Source organism: Eutrigla gurnardus (genome assembly GCF_963514095.1).
Source record: "Eutrigla gurnardus genome assembly, chromosome: 23".
Classification (NCBI taxonomy): Eukaryota; Metazoa; Chordata; class Actinopteri; order Perciformes; family Triglidae; genus Eutrigla; species Eutrigla gurnardus.
This window is the reverse complement of record NC_139934.1, coordinates 7860690-7875947: the sequence shown is the minus strand read 5'-3', so window position 1 is coordinate 7875947 and position 15258 is coordinate 7860690. Positions and strand designations below refer to the sequence as shown.

Here is a 15258-nt window from a genome sequence, read left to right as displayed (position 1 = left end):
CACGAGTCCATTTGTTTTCAGGACCTTGGTGTTCTTTGTCAAGCGCCCTTTGACCTTTTTTGTCTGCATACAGGATGTAATGCAGCAAAAGGCACAATGGGTGGATTCCATTATTAAACGTGTAACATTTTTCAAGTCGAGCTGAAATGTGTGCTGATAGTCAAATTTGATTCATTGACCTCTAGAAGACTTTAATTAATAAAATCCTTAACATGGACAGGAGATGCATTTTTTTTTTTTGAAACAACGACCACAGATGCATTACTTTTTGCTGATTTTTAACAGCGGTATACAAAGAGTGCTGCGAGGCCAGAATGAAGCAAAGAGAAAAGCCCATCCGCGCTTCCTGTTTACCTCGGCTTGTAAATAATAGCCTATTGTAAACGACAACCGCCACGCCCCTTAAACGTCACACACCGGAGCTGTTCCTGGTCGGAGAACACACGTGCATCGTGTCGGCTGTACTGTTACATTTGCCCGTTGTTTCATCTTCTACGAGACATACACAACACAATAGACGAACACGATGCAGTGACATCTTTGATTATGAAAAAAATGTTCCCGCGAGACTTTGCATGGGGAGCGGCGACTGCTGCCTATCAAATAGAAGGTAGGTAAACAAACCACGAGATTTATGAATCATTGAGTAGGCTACTGTAGTGTGAATGAAAGTTTGCGGCGGCTGGCGTCTCTGCGGAGCGGAGCTCGGTGACCGGGTGAAAGCCCAGCTGATAATTCATCTTTGCACTCGGGATCGGGGGGTTGGTGGCCGTTCGCATGCCGGTTAGGGCTGCCGGCGGCCAAGATAGGCAGCGGGTTTAGGGAGAGGTTCCGGCGCTAGCAGGGTAGTCATGGTACCGGGGTACCGGGGTGGGAGGAGCAGCGGGGGATGCTAGACAGTTTTCATAGTGCCCAGCGTGTGCGCCCTTATCACGTGTTAGGGGAGAAGGAGTTTGGTTGCAGTGTAATCCTGTGTGCTGTGCCCTGTGGGGTGTCTAGAGTGCTTTGTAGTGCAGTGCCTAAAGGGGTGTAATTCTGGTGTGGTTTGTTTTGTGTTGGCAGTGCCCCGACACCTGTCTTCGGCCAACAAGGGGTAGAGTAGGCTATCTGACTCATGCTGTGTCCCGTCCCTGTGTGTGTGGCTATGCACTGTATTTATTAATTGATGCCAATAAGTATTATTACTTTCTGTATCCTGCTTCAGTCTTAATTGTGTGCGCAGTGGAAACGTTCTGCGTACGGGCTCTCTACACCAGTAGTATCAACAGCAGTAGTCCACTGCGGCAGGCACAGCCACCCTGAGATGGATCCAGTGGAGCTACAATACGGTGTTTCCAACATCAGGACCTCAGCGGACTCTGCTGGACAAGAAAGTACAGTCAGACTCCCGAGAGGAGTCGAGTTGGTGACAGTAGAGATGCAGGTTTTAGTCCATGTATTTAATCAATAGTCGGCAGCCTTAAGAATACTAGCAGTAAGAGTCAAACAAGACCACAGTGTCGGCGTAGTCGGGATCAGGTTCCACCATGGTCCAGGAGACCTGCAAGACAAGAAAACACAGAGCGCGAGAGAGGCTCATTGCACTCTAGGGCTAAAGCAGCATACCTAAGAGCTGGTTCAAGGCAGACCTGAGCCAGCCCTAACTATAAGCATTGTCAAAGAGGAAAGTTTTCCTAAATATTATTCTCCTTCTCTTCTTTCTTTGACCTCATGCCATTTTGCCTTGAGGTTAAGGGAAATGGTTAGGGTGACTGATTTTGACATACTATACTATGAGGTTTTTTCATTACTTTTCCCTCACATTTTGACATACTACATGATGACTTTTATGCTTACATTATGCTTTACAAAAAATCAGTAGACAAAATCATTATAGAATATTGTAAGAAAAAAAGAAAGTAATGAACAGCTATCTTATTTCCAGTCCAAAACATTCATAGAAACAGTCAAATTTTATAGTCATAAAAATATGTATGTATGTAAAAAAGCAATCGCAAAAAAAATCATAGTATATTATGTTGAAAATACACAAAAAAGTTATTCAAAATATAACATAAATTGTTGTAAGAAGTGATTAGAGTCATAAAAATCCCTCGTATCGCTTGTCAAGCAAGGTCTGTGTGTAGTGACTAAAACAGTCATAAAAAGCCTTGGTCAAATTTTTCAGGAAAAAAAGTCATAGCATGTCAAAATTTCACAAAAACAGTCAGTCAAAATAAATTAAAGAATTATTAAAAATGATAAAAAAAATCATAAAAATAGCTGGTATCGCTTGTGAAGCAATGTCTGAGAGTCAAATTTCCCCCCAAAAAGTCATACTATAGAGCATGTCGAAGATTAACGAAAAAGTCAGTCGAAAAAAATAATACAATTATTAAAAATGATTCAAACTTATTGAGAAGTTGTAAAAAATATTTGTATCGCGCCAAGTCTTAGTAGTGAGTCCAAAACGGTCATGAAAATCCAAAGTCACATCCCCCCCAAAAAAAGTCATACTATACCCATGTCGAAAATTCACGAAAAAGTCAATAAAAATAAATTCATAAAAAATATTAAAAAGTCATAAAAATTGCTCGTATCGCTTGTCGTGCCAAGTCTGAGTGTAGAGAGTCCAAAACAGGCATAAAAAGCCATGGTCAAATCCCCCCCCCCCCAAAAAAAATCAACAAAATTCATAAAATGTTGTAAAAATGATTTAAAAGTCATAACATATCCTTGTATATCGCTTGTCAATCAAATTCTGAGTGTAGTGAGTCCAGAACAGTCATAAAAAGCCTTAGTAATATTTCCTAAAAAAAAGTCATACTATAGCATGTCGAAAATTCACGAAACTGTCATGTTGAAATATATTCATGAAAAATTACTAAATGTCATAAAAATCGCTCATATCGCTTGTCGCGCCAAGTCTGAGTGTAGTGAGTCCAAAACAGGCATAAAAAGCCATGGTCATATTTTTCCAAAAAAAAAAGTCATACTATAGCATGTCGAAAAAAAAGGGAAAAATCGACAAAATTCATAAAATGTTGTGAAAATGATTTAAAAGTCATAACATATGCTTGTATATCGCGTGTCAATCAAATTCTGAGTGTAGTGAGTCCAGAACAGTCATAGTAAACACATTCATGGCACGCAGGTGGGTGAGTGGTTAGAGTGCATGCTATGAGCCCATGCCCACATATATCCAGCCGACCCCGGTTCGAATCCCGGTCGGAGGTCCTTTGCTGCATGTCACTTCCCCCTCTCAGTGCCATGTTTCCTCTCTGTCCACCGCTATACAAAAAGGTGTCTATGCCAGAACAAATTATGAAAAGACTTAGTTGCTTTTTCAAAAAAAAATCATACCCCATAGCATGTCAAAAATTCATGATAAAGTCAGTCGGAATACATTCTTAAAAAATGATTAAAAAGTCAAAAAAACTGCTCGTATCGCTTGTCGTGCCAAGTCTGAGTGTAGAGAGTCCAAAACAGGCATAAAAAGCCATGGTCATATTTTTCCCCCAAAAAAAGTCATACTATAGCATGTCGAAAAAAAAGTGAAAAATCGACAAAATTCATAAAATGTTGTGAAAATGATTTAAAAGTCATAACATATGCTTGTATATCGCGTGTCAATCAAATTCTGAGTGTAGTGAGTCCAGAACAGTCATAGTAAACACATTCATGGCACGCAGGTGGGTGAGTGGTTAGAGTGCATGCTATGAGCCCATGCCCACATATATCCAGCAGACCCCGGTTCGAATCCCGGTTGGAGGTCCTTTGCTGCATGTCACTTCCCCCTCTCAGTGCCATGTTTCCTCTCTGTCCACCGCTATACAAAAAGGTGTCTATGCCAGAACAAATTATGAAAAGACTTAGTTGCTTTTTCAAAAAAAAATCATACCCCATAGCATGTCAAAAATTCATGATAAAGTCAGTCGGAATACATTCTTAAAAAATGATTAAAAAGTCAAAAAAACTGCTCGTATCGCTTGTCGTGCCAAGTCTGAGTGTAGAGAGTCCAAAACAGGCATAAAAAGCCATGGTCATATTTTTCCCCCAAAAAAAGTCATACTATAGCATGTCGAAAAAAAAGTGAAAAATCGACAAAATTCATAAAATGTTGTGAAAATGATTTAAAAGTCATAACATATGCTTGTATATCGCGTGTCAATCAAATTCTGAGTGTAGTGAGTCCAGAACAGTCATAGTAAACACATTCATGGCACGCAGGTGGGTGAGTGGTTAGAGTGCATGCTATGAGCCCATGCCCACATATATCCAGCCGACCCCGGTTCGAATCCCGGTTGGAGGTCCTTTGCTGCATGTCACTTCCCCCTCTCAGTGCCATGTTTCCTCTCTGTCCACCGCTATACAAAAAGGTGTCTATGCCAGAACAAATTATGAAAAGACTTAGTTGCTTTTTCAAAAAAAAATCATACCCCATAGCATGTCAAAAATTCATGATAAAGTCAGTCGGAATACATTCTTAAAAAATGATTAAAAAGTCAAAAAAACTGCTCGTATCGCTTGTCGTGCCAAGTCTGAGTGTAGAGAGTCCAAAACAGGCATAAAAAGCCATGGTCATATTTTTCCCCCAAAAAAAGTCATACTATAGCATGTCGAAAAAAAAGTGAAAAATCGACAAAATTCATAAAATGTTGTGAAAATGATTTAAAAGTCATAACATATGCTTGTATATCGCGTGTCAATCAAATTCTGAGTGTAGTGAGTCCAGAACAGTCATAGTAAACACATTCATGGCACGCAGGTGGGTGAGTGGTTAGAGTGCATGCTATGAGCCCATGCCCACATATATCCAGCAGACCCCGGTTCGAATCCCGGTTGGAGGTCCCTTGCTGCATGTTTCTTCCCCCTCTCAGTGCCATGTTTCCTCTCTGTCCACCGCTATACCAAAAGGTGTCTATGCCAGAACAAATTATGAAAAGACTTAGTTCTATTTTCTAAAAAAAGTCATACCCCATAGCATGTCAAAAATTCATGATAAAGTCAGTCGGAATACATTCTTAAAAAATTATTAAAAAGTCAAAAAAACTGCTCGTATCGCTTGTCGTGCCAAGTCTGAGTGTAGTGAGTCCAAAACAGGCATAAAAAGCCATGGTCAAATTGCCCCCCCCCCCCAAAAAAAAGTCATACTATAGCATGTCGAAAAAAAAGTGAAAAATCGACAAAATTCATAAAATGTTGTAAAAATGATTTAAAAGTCATAACATATGCTTGTATATCGCGTGTCAATCAAATTCTGAGTGTAGTGAGTCCAGAACAGTCATAAAAAGCCTTAGTAATATTTCCTAAAAAAAGTCATACTATAGCATGTCGAAAATTCACGAAACTGTCATGTTGAAATAAATTCATAAAAAATTACTAAAAAGTCATAAAAATCGCTCATATCGCTTGTCGCGCCAAGTCTGAGTGTAGTGAGTCCAAAACAGGCATAAAAAGCCATGGTCATATTTAAAAAAAAAAAAAAGTCATACTATAGCATGTCGAAAAAAAAGTGAAAAATCGACAAAATTCATAAAATGTTGTGAAAATGATTTAAAAGTCATAACATATGCTTGTATATCGCGTGTAAATCAAATTCTGAGTGTAGTGAGTCCAGAACAGTCATAGTAAACACATTCATGGCATGCAGGTGGGTGAGTGGTTAGAGTGCATAATATGAGCCCATGCCCACATATATCCAGCAGACCCCGGTTCGAATCCCGGTTGGAGGTCCTTTGCTGCATGTTTCTTCCCCCTCTCAGTGCCATGTTTCCTCTCTGTCCACCGCTATACCAAAAGGTGTCTATGCCAGAACAAACTATGAAAAGACTTAGTTCTATTTTCTAAAAAAAGTCATACCCCATAGCATGTCAAAAATTCATGATAAAGTCAGTCGGAATACATTCTTAAAAAATTATTAAAAAGTAAAAAAAACTGCTCGTATCGCTTGTCGTGCCAAGTCTGAGTGTAGAGAGTCCAAAACAGGCATAAAAAGCCATGGTCATATTTTTCCCCCAAAAAAAGTCATACTATAGCATGTCGAAAAAAAAGTGAAAAATCGACAAAATTCATAAAATGTTGTGAAAATGATTTAAAAGTCATAACATATGCTTGTATATCGCGTGTCAATCAAATTCTGAGTGTAGTGAGTCCAGAACAGTCATAGTAAACACATTCATGGCACGCAGGTGGGTGAGTGGTTAGAGTGCATGCTATGAGCCCATGCCCACATATATCCAGCAGACCCCGGTTCGAACCCCGGTTGGAGGTCCCTTAATGCATGTTTCTTCCCCCTCTCAGTGCCATGTTTCCTCTCTGTCCACCGCTATACCAAAAGGTGTCTATGCCAGAACAAATTATGAAAAGACTTAGTTCTATTTTCTAAAAAAAGTCATACCCCATAGCATGTCAAAAATTCATGATAAAGTCAGTCGGAATACATTCTTAAAAAATTATTAAAAAGTCAAAAAAACTGCTCGTATCGCTTGTCGTGCCAAGTCTGAGTGTAGTGAGTCCAAAACATGCATAAAAAGCCATGGTCAAATTTCCCCCCCCCCCCAAAAAAAGTCATACTATAGCATGTCGAAAAAAAAGTGAAAAATCGACAAAATTCATAAAATGTTGTAAAAATGATTTAAAAGTCATAACATATGCTTGTATATCGCGTGTCAATCAAATTCTGAGTGTAGTGAGTCCAGAACAGTCATAAAAAGCCTTAGTAATATTTCCTAAAAAAAAGTCATACTATAGCATGTCGAAAATTCACGAAACTGTCATGTTGAAATAAATTCATAAAAAATTACTAAAAAGTCATAAAAATCGCTCATATCGCTTGTCGCGCCAAGTCTGAGTGTAGTGAGTCCAGAACAGTCATAAAAAGCCATGGTCAAATCCCCCCCCCCCCCAAAAAAAAGTGATACTATAGCATGTCGAAAAAAAAGTGAAAAATCGACAAAATTCATAAAATGTTGTAAAAATGATTTAAAAGTCATAACATACGCTTGTATAACGTGTGTCAATCAAAGTCTGAGTGTAGTGAGTGCATAAAAGTCATAAAAAGCATTAGTTATATTTCCTTAAAAAAGTAATGCCATGTCGAAAATTCATGAAAAAGTCAGTTGAAATAAATTCATAACAAATTATTAAAAAGTCATAAAAACCGCTTGTATCACTTGTCGCACCAAGTCTGAGTGTAGTTAGTCCAAAACAGTCCAAATCCAAAATCACTTTTTTCCAAGAAAAAAAAGTTGAATATTCACAAAAAAGTCAGTCAAAATAAAGTCAAAAAAATCATTAAGAATTATTAAAAAGTCACATTTTCCCAAGAAAAAAAAATCATACTATAGCATGTCGAAAATTCATAAAAAATGAATAAAAAGTCAAAGAACTCTCTCAGATCGTATGTCAGGCAAAGTCTGTGTGTATTGAGTCCAAACCAGTCATAAAATTCCAAGTGAAATTTAAAAAATAAATAAATAATAATAATTCACATACACATTTCAGAGAGGATAATCTTTTATTTATCCCACAGTGGGACATTCACAGTGTTACAGCAGTAAATGGGATAGGTATTTCAATAACAAGAAGCATCAGTTAAAAAAAAGCATTACAAGCCTATAATAAATACTTCACAAGTAAACATAGCAAAATATAACTAAATGGTTGAATTTACATTGTTGCACATAAGGATATTGAACAGTTGTGTTAATATTCCATTTATGAATGAACAGTGTTGTTTTGAGCGGTTCACTGGCAGCAATGTTGATTGTAACAGCAACAGGAAGGCGGAACTGTTGATACTGTAGTTCATCACTGAATGAGCTGTTTGTAGAACCAACAACATGGATAGAAGTGAACAATGCGCGTTCTGTAGTCCATCATTGTAGTTTCGTCACCGCAGACCCATGTTAATAATCAGCTGTTGCATCACAATCATATAGCTTAGTGAAAGGGCAGTCGGATTCTCTGAGCATCACGGTCATCTTTCAATTCAATTCAATTCAAATGTATTTAAAGTGTCATATTACAACAGAAGTTATCTCAGGACATTGAGCAGGACTAGAACACGCTCATGATTGAGTCAATACATTTTCAAAGTACCAACATCACCTAGGAGCAAGCATTACAGCGACAGTGGCGAGAAAAAAACTTTAGGCAGAAATCTGGAGAAGACCAGGGCCTTGGGATCCAACTGCATTTGGTGTTGGTAGTAGTCAGTGTTGGACTGGCTCCCATGAACGCTGTTAACTCAAATATCTGTGGGGGATCTCTGGAATGACAGCAGCATAATATTTTATTTACAAATAAAGCTAGCTGCCCCTAAAGACGCACGTATTTATTCTGCACTAACTGTCCTCGATTGTGGTGATGTTGTATAATAATAACCATTATTGCTATTCGGAAGATATCGCAATGAGCATTGTACAGGATATTTCTTACAAAAATCCAATATGCCAACAAAGGATTTCAAAAAGTTGAAACTACACAACCTGATCATAGGATCCATTCAGGTTCTATTTATTACAAAAGCTTTGGCTTGCAATAAATTAGTTTTGCTCGGGTGTTCATGGTATTGTGTTAATTTCCTGTAGATGGCAAACACCAGAATGCAAAGGTCAGCCAGAGATTGTATTTATAACCCAAAAAGACCTTGAATCTTCACCATTGATTTGTCTGACCTACTCTGATTGTCACACTGATGTAAAAACGTATTATCTGCACTCCATTATGTTTAAGGAAAATGAAAACAAATCAAGTCCCAATAGAAACATTAGTGATGTGTTATTTTGTCAAGGTCCTACACACTTTTCTAAAAATGAAACAACCTTTATTTGCACATTGAGGCGGCTGGCAGGCAGACGGCAAGGGACCAAGTATCTGGGACACGTTTTGTCACGAGAAAGGCAGAGTGTTTGGGGAGCAGAATGGAGACGAGGCCTGCAACAGCTACGAGCTGTGGGACAAGGACCTGGAGTGCATCCAGCAGCTTGGACTGACGCACTATCGCCTGTCTCTCTCCTGGGCCCGCCTCCTGCCTGATGGGACGACACAGCATGTCAATCAAAAAGGTATTTCCATATCCCCATTCGACCCCTATGTGAATGTGAACAACACAGTGGAATGAGCTCATTCGGTTGTTGTAGATGTTAGAAGTAAACGGTCGTATTACCTCATCACTCAATAACAGCGCTGCGTATGTGTCCAACAGGTGTAGAGTACTACAACAAGGTGATTGATGATTTGCTGGCCTGCGATGTCTCACCCATGCTCACGCTTTACCACTTCGACTTGCCTCAAGCTCTTCAAGATCAGGGTGGCTGGAAATCACCGGGCGCGGCGGCCCTGTTCGACAGCTACGCCAAGTTCTGCTTCCAGACATTTGGCGACCGGGTGAAACTCTGGATCACCATCAACGAGCCGTACGTGTGCGCCAAACTGGGCCACGAAGACGGGATCCACGCCCCCGGGTTAAAAGAACCAGGGGTGGCTGCCTACCTGGCGGGCCACAACATGCTGCGTGCCCACGCCATGGCCTGGCACAGCTACGACTCCCTCTACAGGGCGACGCAGAAGGGCGCCGTGTCTCTGGCAATCAACAGCGACTGGCTCGAGCCGTTGCACGCGGACCGCGGCGAGGACGTCGCTGCCGTCGAACGCCACCTTGTATTCACGCTCGGGTGGTTTGCCTGGCCCGTGTTTGCGACGGGGGATTATCCAGAAATGATGAGGTCTGCCATCGACGCTCAAAGCAAGAAGTTTGGGTGGAACGGTGCCTCGAGACTGCCCACGTTCTCAAGGGACGAGCCTGCCATTTTGGGCACAGCTGACTTTTTTGCGTTGAACTACTACACGTCTCGCAAAGTCACGCCGGGGGGAGGCTGTGGAACGATGTGTATGAAGGGCGACCGGGATACAGGAGAGGTTATGGATCCGTCCTGGCCTGTCTCTGGCGTGTCCTGGCTCGCTGTGGTGCCCTGTGGCTTACGGAAACTTCTCAAGTACATCAAGGTAAAACTACACCTACTTTCTGCATCCTTTCCATCAATCCACGTCACTACAACGTATCCCCAAACAAGGCTCAAAGACATCCTTCAGTTTGAGTGGGAACTCATTCTTCTTTTTTCCCCCCCTCTCTCTCTTTCTCTTGGCGTCAAACTGAATTGACCTACAAGAAGACAAATCGCCTTCAACCAAACGAGTAGAACACCCTGACATTTGTTTAGTGTCTTGCTATTGATTTTGTATGCAGTTATCTCCCTTTAACACCTCCAGAAACACATTGATGCTTCATTAGTGCTGTCACATTGAATGAAACAGTTACTTTGCTCAAAGTGTTTGCAATTGCAATTTCCTGCTGTTGTGCCTTGTCACAGGCCATTAGTTTGAGCTTGGCACCGCTGAAATGCAGCTAAACGGCACACTGTAGAGCAATCTGTCTCTCCCCGCCATGTCTGACAGCTGAGATGCCCCCCAGTTTTGACAATAATATTTGCCCCCCCCCGTGACTTTTCCAGGACACTTTCGGCGACCCGGTGGTCTACATCACAGAGAACGGCTTCTCGCAGGTGGGGCCGCTGCAGATCGAGGATGTCCAGCGCTCAGGGTTTTACCAGGAGACCATCTTGGAGGTGGCCAAAGGTAATGGCTGGTGAATCTGCAGAGGAAAGAAGCAAATTGACGTAAACAGGCAGAAGTAGAGTTGAAGGCTTTTTCAGCATTTTGGAAAATCTACATGACACTTAGGTGTTAGTCCTACAGCTGACTTATAACTGCCTGATGTCCTTCAGGAATATTGGGTTTAAATTAGTCACAAATCTGGGATGCAAAGATTGGTTGCCGTGGCATCAGAGATTTCACTCAAAGTTTTGTTTTCATCACCGACACATCACCACCTGTACAAACACAAAGTCTTCAAATTTTCAGAATCCTCGGCTCAAGATTTGTTAGTTTGGATGAAATCTTGCAGGGATATTTAGAAATATTACTTAATAGTTTAAATTCAGAATGGTAGAAAACAAACATCTTGATTTAGTTTTATAGATTCATGAAAACAGAAGGATCTTTTTCAGTTCATGTTTTCTTTCCAGATTTCACGACTTATAAGTTATTGCTCAAATGTAAAGTCGTTTGTTTTGGCGCCATCATCTGGCCAACATGTGTATTTTTTTATTGCCAGGGATATTTTATTTATAGTTTCTGCAGGCATTCAAAATTGATTTAACTCTCTGTGTTTGTGTCTAGCCTTACAAGAAGATGGGGTCAACGTCCGTGGATATTTTGCATGGTCGCTGCTGGACAACTTCGAATGGGCCGATGGGTTCAGCGCTCGTTTTGGTTTGTTCCACGTGGACTTCACGGACGCAAAGCGAAGCCGAACCATATATCAGTCCGGACGGGAGTATGCAAAGACCATCTCGAAATACAGACATCGTCAATCCAGATGAGAAGTATAGAATAGCAGGAAGACCAAATAGTCTTCACTTCAATGTAGATTGTCTTTTCAGTTTAGAAAATAGTCAGGGTAATTTAGAGAAAATCTGGGGATGGATGTGAGGACATGGGCCAAGAGTGTTAAGTCGATTCTATGAGATGCAAAATAAGCTTTGGCAGATTGGCAAACAATTATTGGCTTGTATAAAACAGAGAGACAGCAAACAGCAGATTGATTCAACTGATAAAAAAAACAGACGTGAGCCAAAATGCCAAATTATAAGGTGACTCAAAGTGGAAACAACATTTTAGATTTGGCTGCTGCACCTGAGCGCGTTGATGTCGGTTTGTCTTCTCCTTAAATCCACCTGCAAGTGTTTCTTTGCTATGCAGGTACCGTTCAGAATCTAAAAATACATTGGAATACATTCCATTGTACTCTGGAAATTTCCATTTCAAGGTTTAGTAAAAAAAAAAAAAAAAAATAGTTGGCTGGGTTTCTGGCATTTGAAGTGAAATTGAAAAACGAATTATACAGACCATTTGGTCATCCTTTGTATATTAGACACAAAAGTCCCGTACCACCTCACCTATCACACTGGAAAGAACCCATCAAAAGTCGGTTATCATAATGCCGCCAGGCTGCACACAGCACACTCCAGCAGACTCAGAAGGGATGCCAGCTGAAAGCAACAGATGTACTGCCACAGGAAGGGAGTGTGATGCCATTTGTGCTCCCCGGACAGCTGTGCAAACTCTCTCCTTAAAGAGAGAAGAGAGTGAACAAGGCGAAAAGCCTCCCAAAGGCCTTCTGTTGACTCTCTGTGCATGCTGTGGTTGAAGCGGGATTATTTATACGGGGTGGCGAACAATGCGGTGGAGATCTATACAGCCGGGAGGCGCCGTAGTGAATATGTGACCCGTGCACAGGTGCTGTCTCAAAGAAAGTGGGGTATTGTAGATCATGTGTCATGTTTAATGACAATGCTAATGAAATGCCTACTAATAAAATCATCTTGATCTTTGTCCTGATCAGTGAATAAAGATGGAGCAGTTTGATGGCACCTGTTTTGTAAGCCTACAGTGCCACCTTGTGGTATTAAAGGGAACTACGTCGAATGGTGTGTGTAAACTGTACTGCTACTTGTGTCACGTGGCGATGCTTTGATGGATAAAATGCATGGCTGTCGGTGGCAACAATAAACAACTAACGCCTCTCTCCCTTAGCACAATACATCACAGATTTAACACAATTAATATTTATGCTCCGACGTGAAGGCAAATGCCATTTATATTCTGTGTTGGGAGACTTTGTTTGCATTAATAAGCACGGTGTATCGTGACATCCAGTTGGCTGTGCATACCGCTCTTCAACAGATGTGAGTAATGCCCTCGTGGCCCTCCTCCATCTATGTCAGGCCGAGTGAGATTCTCCTTTGTCTTATGATGAATAACAAGCTATTGTGGAAACATGAATAATGCCAAACGCCGCTCACATTAGAACTCTTTTGCGTGGAGCTGCTTTCTTTTTTTCCCACACCAAAGTTCAAACCCCCTCAAATCTTGCACTATTTCAAACGCTAATGAAGTTCATCTTCATACTACAGCTTTAAATCTCGGCAGAGTGACGGCGACAGATAACAAAAAAAAGCACTAAACGTTTGACTAAACAGATGTTATTACGCAGCTCGTCAGGTGGGGAAGCTCATTAAAAAGCAAGCAATGTGTGAATAAAAACTTCAAGATTTTATAAAAAAAAAAGAGAGAAAAGATTCAAAATGAGCTTACCTGTTAGACAAAAGCATAACCACAGCAAAAAGAAGAAGAAAAAAAGCAGTTATGAATCTTTACAAAGGGCAACTGAATTCCTAGAGAGTTGATTAGTAATTCCACTGACTGTCTCGCGATATTTGATGGATTCCATCTTCCTGCCTTCGTGCCACAACTGCATTGATTGAATGAAATATGAGGGAGAAGTTACACTTGCATTTAGCCAGGGTGGGAATTATACATTTTCAGGGGGGGGGGGGGGGGGGGGGAGGAATAATATGTGCTTATTGCAGGTTGGAGGGCTTAAAACATTAATTAGCATTTAAATAATTCACCCCCCTTTTAATAGTCCCAACAACGAATATTCAGCTTCAATTCATTACGGCGGGTCGGAATTTATTCCGATGTAGAAAGTCACATGAAAACCCATTTCTAAATGTGCCTTTCAATTAAGCGCCAAATACATCATGTGTATTAGATAAGTTGCATTTGACAATGAATTAGAACGTTTAATTGTAACATTCAATCACATTCGCTGGCGGAGATTTTTTTTTTACCCCCGAGGAAAAGAAATTGTGGCAAATTACCAAGAGAGGCCCATTTGTATTTGACCAAACTTAACTGATTATATTTTTTGACAGACGCTATGAAATATTCAATAACTGGGAAATTCATTCACTTATTATAAATTAACTAAGTAATCCCCCCCCCCATTGATAAACTATCTTCAAATTAAAAGCGCAATCTTGTGTATTGGTGCAGCGCGTACAGGTGCAAAAAGGCTATGACTTCTGGCAAATAATTACCTTTTTCTATTTACTGATTGCCCCTCATATGCATATTCCCTGGAGGAATTGTATAATTAGATTGTTGCTTCAATATCAAGATGATGAGACATCAGCCACTCCCTTCCTCTAGAGCACAGATACACATCTCTCTCTCAACCCCTTTCCCTCTCACTTTGTCTGGGTAGCTCCGTCAGCTGGTGAGGACCCGCGAGAGGCCCAAACCACCACTCAGCCTGCCTTCTGTCTTTCTCTTTCCCCCCCTCGCTTTCTCTTTCTTACTCACTCTCTGCAGCTCATCATCTTCCCCTCTCCTAATCGCATTGCTCATTTTCCCATTGACAAGAGAGTACGAGGAGAGAGGGAGGAGGGGGGGGGAACAGCACAAACTTTCTAAATCCCATTGACCTACTTCGCCAGACATTTCACTGGGAATTCGTATTAGTGCAAAAAGAGTTAGAAGAAGAAATGTTTTCTCATTTCAATCCCCCCCGTCTTCCTCGCAACCCCCACTCCTTCTCTTTCCCTTTCTGCTGGAAGCCATTTTTTCCCCTCACATCCCCGCATTTGATCCTGTATGACCACTACAGTACGTTATACAAGTGGATAAACGCCTTACCGCCGGCATAACCAGCGAGTTGGGAGCCGTCGCCACTTTTGACAGTGGCATAAGAGGCATGAGATGGGAGCTGTGAAAAGGCGCTTTTTTTTTTTTTTTTTGAAGACCTCGCCTTTGATTGATGAATTTGGCGGCACGGACAAGATTGAGGGGGATGAACATCGCTGGGGCCTTGAAGACAGGAAGTGGAATTATGACGGACCCATACAGAGAACTAAAGCGGCGAGACGAAGAGAGAATAAAGAGAGAAAGGCAATTCAAATCTTTTTTTCTTTTAAGTCCCTCCCTGAGGGACTGCAGATGACCCTGCTAACGACTGTTGAAATTCTTACTCCCTTGAGTGTGATGGCGCCGCGGGATGGTGGGGGTTCACAGACCTGCCTGAAAAATTGAAAGCTCCTAGAATATTCAGCTAACCCTGTGTGCTCGGTTGGGGGTGGTGATTGGGGGGGAGCACATAGAGAGATGGATATTCCATTCCTCGTCTCATGGAAACGGCGGTAGGAGTGCGAGTGAAACGCGGGTGGGAGCGGCGTGATGGCGGCGTGGTTAGCAGGCGGGGTGATTAATGACGTGGACGTAACCTCATGCTCTCAACATGAACTCAACGACGTCAACAAAAGGGAAAAAAAATGTATCTGCTCTGAAAGACAGAAAGTGGTTACCTGTGGG

At 41.3% G+C, this 15258-nt stretch overlaps 1 protein-coding gene across 1 annotated transcript; it reads left to right on the top strand.

Moving 5' to 3' along the window:
* The first annotated feature begins 496 nt into the window (after positions 1-496).
* On the top strand, positions 497-12528 carry gba3 (glucosidase, beta, acid 3). The gene is made up of 5 exons (XM_084003824.1): positions 497-610; positions 8826-9050; positions 9191-9990; positions 10497-10620; positions 11224-12528. The coding sequence occupies exons 1-5, from the start codon at positions 547-549 to the stop codon at positions 11424-11426; spliced, it is 1416 nt and encodes a 471-aa protein (XP_083859950.1). The 5' UTR covers positions 497-546; the 3' UTR covers positions 11427-12528.
* The last annotated feature ends 2730 nt before the right edge of the window (positions 12529-15258 follow it).